This window comes from Labeo rohita, chromosome 9 (genome assembly GCF_022985175.1).
Source record: "Labeo rohita strain BAU-BD-2019 chromosome 9, IGBB_LRoh.1.0, whole genome shotgun sequence".
Taxonomy (NCBI): domain Eukaryota; kingdom Metazoa; phylum Chordata; class Actinopteri; order Cypriniformes; family Cyprinidae; genus Labeo; species Labeo rohita.
In genome coordinates this window covers 21,604,612-21,610,611 of record NC_066877.1, presented here as the reverse complement: position 1 = coordinate 21,610,611, position 6,000 = coordinate 21,604,612, and the positions used below count along the sequence as shown (strand labels likewise).

Here is a 6,000-nt window from a genome sequence, read left to right as displayed (position 1 = left end):
TATTTAAATAATAAATAAGCAATGGATTATTTAATCAGGTGTAATCAACTTCAGTCAGTCAGTGCTGCAATAAATTAAATAAATAAACTGTCTTATTTCCAGGAACTTTTTTTTTTCCTCTGCCAATTAATTATTGAGCTTGGACACAATTTAATCCACCATTTGGTTGAAGCAGATTTTAGATGCTTAAAAGGTACAGTTGAAAGAATTAAAGCTAATAATTAATTGTAGTGACTTTGTTACAATTTATTAATTTCTTTTTTTATCAGAGGTACAGAACTCCCTTCCTACTCTCTATGTTCCTCCAAAGACCAGAACAAACGGCTTTCACTGTGCCAAGATCCAAGCCAGAAATCCCTATGTGGATTAAGCTTTTTATACACATGGTACTGAAAAAAAAAAAAAAAAACTAATACAATGCATCTGGTTCACTGAAACATTTGTTTCTAAGTTCCACCGCAAGCCGTGCTGCCAGATTCAGTGTTATTTCAGGTGCTGCAGCCGTAACAGCTAAAGCCTTGAGAGGTAAAACACAAAAGCTGCTATGTACCTGATTCTTCCAGCCTGCATGTTCACAGAACTAATCATTATTGACATTGTCTACAACAAACACGGACTCGCATTTAGTATTTACTGTAGGATTGTGAAATAGATTTTGTATTGAATTATGTGTAGGCTACAGTTGTTCAATCCAGCAAAAGTCATTTAATTTTTGACTTTTAAAATGAGTTATATTATCTGCTCTGTGTCGCTAGAGCATAAGAGAGCACGGGGGCGGAAGTCCTTTAAAAAAAAAAACAAGTGCACAGAACACGGGCTCCATTAAAGTTAAATTATCACCTCACTCAGTGAAACAAGACTATTATTATCGCTCTTCACTTTCTTATGCAGCGGGGAGCTATGGAAATAGCATTGTTTTGGAACAATTGCACTAGTTCTGATTCATCTACTGTGACTTTTTTTTTTCTTTCTAACTAGACTCATGCAGAGACAGGCCAGGAACCCTACCTGAAACAAACTATATGTTCATAATTACCCTTACAAAAAGTACCATAGATTCTTATTAGACTGTAATTCAGACGATTATGGCGATTAGTTTTAAAAAATATTAGTATTAAATGTGTTTGAATTGTTAGGTGGCTGCCAAATGCCACTCTTACTATAATTCATGTTACAACTGTAAACCCATATTCAATTAATGTAGGGTCTTCAACTGTGCCAGAATCTTTCTATAGATATCTACCAGTTTTATTACAGGTACAATCACTTTAACTTGTTTTTCAAGTGGTAACGTCTAAATTAGCTGCAAAAATTGTGTATTTATTAAAAGTAAATAAATTTGAGTATGCCATAAGAAACATTTTAAGGGTCAGATCAAGTAGAAATAGCTTGTTAAAGGAGAAGTTCACTTCCAGAACAAAAATGTACTCACCCTTCTTGTCATCCAAGATGTTTGTGTCTTTCTTTCTTCAGTCGATAAGAAATTGTTTCTTGAGGAATAAAATTCAGGAATTATCTCCATATAATGGACTTCAGTGGTGCCCCCAAGTTTGAACTTCTAAAATGCAGTTTAAATGCAGCTTCAAATGGCTCTAAACAATCGCAGCCGAGGAAGAAGGGTCTTATCTAGCAAAACGATCGGTCATTTTTGAAACAAATTGACACATTCAAAACATTTTTCTCCATATAATGGACTGCTATGGTGCCCCGATTTTGAACTTCCAAAATGCAGTTTAAATGCGGCTTCAAACGATCCCAAGTGCGGTTGTAAGAGATCCCAGCCGAGGAAGAAGGGTCTTATCTAGTGGAAGATTGGTTATTTTCATAAAAATAATACAATTTATATACTTTTTAATGTCAAACGCTCGTCTTGTCTTACTGTGCCTGGACTGTTTTTGTTCCGGTTCATGACAGTTAGGGTATGTCGAAAAACTCCCATCTCATGTTCTCCTTCAACTTCAAAATCATCCTATATCACTGTTTTACCTTTTTTGTTAAGGGTGTGTGATCTTCTTTGCATGTTCACTTTGCAAAGACTGGGTCGGTACTTCTACAGTGATGTAGGATGATTTTTAAATAATTTTTGAAGTTGAGGGAGAAAATACGATTGGAGTTTATCGACATACCCTAACTGTCTAGAGTCAGAATACACAGAGTTCAACCAGAGCAAGGCAAGATGAGCGTTTGAGAATAAACAGTATTTAAACTGTATTTTTTCGGCTGGGATCTTTACAACCGCATTGGGATTGCCTGAAGCCGCATTTAAACTGCATTTTGGAGGTTCAAAATCGGGGCACCATATCCGTCCATTATATGGAGAAAAATGCTTAAATGTTTTCCTTAAAAAACATAATTTCTTTACAACTGAAGAAAGAAAGACATGAACATCTTGGATGACAATGGGGTGAGTACATTATATGTGAATCTTTGTTTTGGAAGTGGACTTCTCCTTTAATTTGTGTTCTGAAGATAAACAAAGGTCTTACGGGTTTGGAACGACATGAAGGTCATGTCATAATTAATGACAGAATTTTCAATTTTGGGTGAAATAAACCTTTATCCTTTAACCTGTGGTTTACCATAGTAAATGTTTTGAAAATCAATAATCTGAATAAAACAATCCATTCAAAGAAGAAGAAATCAATGATTCACACAGCTCAAAAGCCGTTGTTTGTCGTGTGTATTCAGACATCATCCTGCATCTGTTTGGAGTTTTTGTGTTGTTTCTGGGTTTAGCAGTAAACTACCACAGAGACGTGTTTGGTCTCTTATAATTATTGCCGAAACACAGTTTCGAATTAATCTGCAGGCTCAAAGAATGATGCATACCACAACAACTTTATTTATGTACCAACATGTGTTTCATTCAAACCAATCTATTGAGATTGACATGCTGAATGACAGTTTTGCTAATTTTAGCATTGTTCTTTCCGCTCAAGCTTTGCATCATGCCGGAGTGACTAATTGGTAGAGTCAAAAATTACACACTTCACCTTTTAAGAGTCCTCTGGCCTACCACGCGACCCACAAATGTAAAACCTGGGATCTGTGAAACGCTGCTGTTGGATTCCACTCTGGCACAGATGAATAGACACTAGACTTAATTACCTCTGCCAAAGCAGGGCAGGCTGGAGGTTCCCCGACACTTCTTCTGACTGGCTTCCACAGACAGGGAACAGGAAAGGGGATGATCGCATTTCTTTCCGGCCCAACCTTCCTTGCAGTCGCACCTGCCACAGTTACACTGGCCTTGACCTTCAAACAGACACATTGCAGGATTTAGAGTCTTTTAATGGATGAATGATCGACTGAAGCTCTGCCTGAAGCTGCCCTAGATACAGAAAAAGATTATACATTGGTGGTGTATGTGTGTGGTTTTATGGATTTGAAGTTAAAGAGCACCACTCACAGGTCTGGCTGACCAAGAATGTAAAAAATCTATTGTCAACCCGGTTCTCTGAGGCGGACGTAAGATTGAAGCACATATGGCCGCAGAGATATTAGAAACAGATGTTGAAATGTTTCTGAACCGCATCTGTTGTTCTTCAGCTCAGGATAATCCATGTGGCCTGTGTTTATGCAAGATCGTGAAGAGGTGGAATGAACGGATATCGAACCGTTCCACCCTGCCCTGTCTTTCGGCAACTGTCAGTGTTTTTACGGCTGGATTTTGGAATGTGAACCATTTCCTTTTGAGGGGGTCTGATGAAGATAAAACTGACCGTTTCAACCAGAGTGACAAGTGGGATACAAGTTTAATCTGTACAACATAATGAGATGAAATGTTTTTGGAAATGTTTCAACTAGTGCTTTACCTGAACAGAAATCATCCGAGTATCTGTCGTACATGGCATGGCAGCTTCTTTCGTCACACTCGCAGGTATCTCCATGAATGTCGCCCCAGTCTCCTGAGGGATCCACATCATAGCAAGTGCACTCACCACATACACATGTGCCTAAAAAAGACAGGGTGAAAGTATGATAAACCTCCTGAAAGTCGAACTAAGCTATAGTCACAACAGTTTACCATGTCATCCAAGATGTTCATGTCTTTCTTTCTTCAGTCAAAAAAGAAATTAAGGTTTTTGAGGAAAAACATTCCAGGATTTTTCTCCATATAGTGGACTTCAGTGGGGATCAGCAGGTTAAAGGTTCAAATTGCAGTTTTAATGCAACTTCAAAGGGCTCTACACAATCCCAGCCGAGGAATAAGGGTCTTATCTAGTGAAACAATCTGCCATTTTCTACAATAAATTAAATTTCTATACTTGTTAACAACAAATGCATGGCTCCCATTGAAGTCCACTATATGGAGAAAAATCCTGGAATGTTTTCCTCAAAAATCTTAATTTCTTTTCGACTGAAGAAAAAAAAGAAATGAACATCTTGGATGACATGGGGTGAGATAATGAATTTTCATTCTTTAAGTGAACTAATCCTTTAAAGTAAATATAAAAAAATGTATCACAACTGACACAATATTATTTAATAAATGAGTACAATAGTGGCGCTTATTCATTCATAAAATCAACAGCTGCTTAGAATATTTTATTACATTTTTAAAAAAAAAACATTCAAACAAACTGTTTAATACCTCTGTAAGATTTTATGTTTCTGAAAGAAGTATCTTATGCTCACCAAGGCTGCATTTATTTATATGCATTTATTATTATCAAAAATACAGTAAAAATAGTAATATTGTGAAATTATTACAATTTAAATTGTTTTCTATTTTAATATACTTTAAAATGTTATTTATTCCTGAGATGGCAAAACTAAATTTTCAGTAGCCATTATTATTAATATTGTCACATGAATCATGATCCATTAGAAATCATTCTAATGTGCAGATTTGCTGGTAACATTTTTATTATTATTATCGAAAAAAACAGATAGTTATTATGATAGTTGTTCATAAGTCCCTTGTTTGTCCTGAACAGTTAAACTGCCTGCTGTTCTTCAGAAAAATCCTTCAGGTCCCACAAATTCTTTGGTTTTTCAGCATTTTTGTGTATTTGAACCCTTTCCAACAATGATTTTATGACTTTGAGATCCATCTTTTCACACTGAGGACAACTGAGGGACTCATTTGCAACTATTACAGAAGGTTCAAACAGTCACCGACGTGCCAAATGGAAAAACGGTGCATTAAGAGCCAGGGGTGTGAACTTTTGAACAGAATGAAGATTCTTATTTTGCTAAATATCTTTTTTTTTTTTTTTTCGATTAGTACTGCCCTTCAGAAGCTACAGAAGAACATGTTTCCCAGAAGATAAAAGAAATTACATTTACCCTGATCTTCAAATTCAAAAAGTCCCCCCCCCCCGCCCCCGGGCTCTTAATGCATTGTGTTTTCTTTTTTTAAGCATCAGTGAGTGGTTAAACCTTCTTTAATAGTTGCATATAAGTCCCTCAGTTGTCCTCCGTGTGAAAAGATGGATCTCAAAATCATACAGTCATTGTAAGTGCAGTGAAGCTTCCTTAAATTTATATTAATGAATTACATTTAGGACAGATTACGTTTTAAGTTTTGAAACCAAAGGGTCTGGGCCAGGTAAGGCCATTTTCCAATTGTTGGAATATGGGTTCAAACTGTTTTGCCTGTGCTAGGAGGATTAGGGCTCAGTGAAACAGTTAGCTGCACAGCACTATAATTGAAGTGATGCTGAAAAGGAAAGCCAAATTTCTCCTGGGGGCCAAATCCTCCAGAGCCCAGCTGACAATAAAGGGGCCATGCATGGCAAGGATTGATGAGGATGCTTACTCCAAGTTCCAGCTAATCTATTGCTGGGGCGACAGTCATGGCAACAGAGCTGCGGGAAACACCTCCACTCTGATGAATCCGAGCCAGACCAGTTGCAGCACAACTGGAAATCCTGTTTTCTCTTATCTGTGCGGTGAAAGCGCACTGGGAAGCGAGCCAGTTGGCGTCCTGCGAGCAGGGGGCTAGACCACTGTCGCTGCCACCATTTGCAGTCCTGTCAAAGACCTGTCCTCTCG

At 37.4% G+C, this 6,000-nt stretch overlaps 1 protein-coding gene across 1 annotated transcript in view; it reads right to left on the bottom strand.

Annotated features, from left to right (window-relative positions):
- itgbl1 (integrin, beta-like 1) overlaps nt 1–6,000 on the bottom strand; it is a 55,389-nt gene that overhangs the window by 24,717 nt on the left and 24,672 nt on the right. Inside the window, exons 6-7 of the mRNA XM_051118988.1 lie at nt 3,816–3,956; nt 3,109–3,255 (exon numbers count right to left, since the gene is read on the bottom strand). Coding sequence (XP_050974945.1) covers nt 3,109–3,255; nt 3,816–3,956 — 288 coding nt within the window. The remainder of the gene's footprint in view (nt 1–3,108; nt 3,256–3,815; nt 3,957–6,000) is intronic.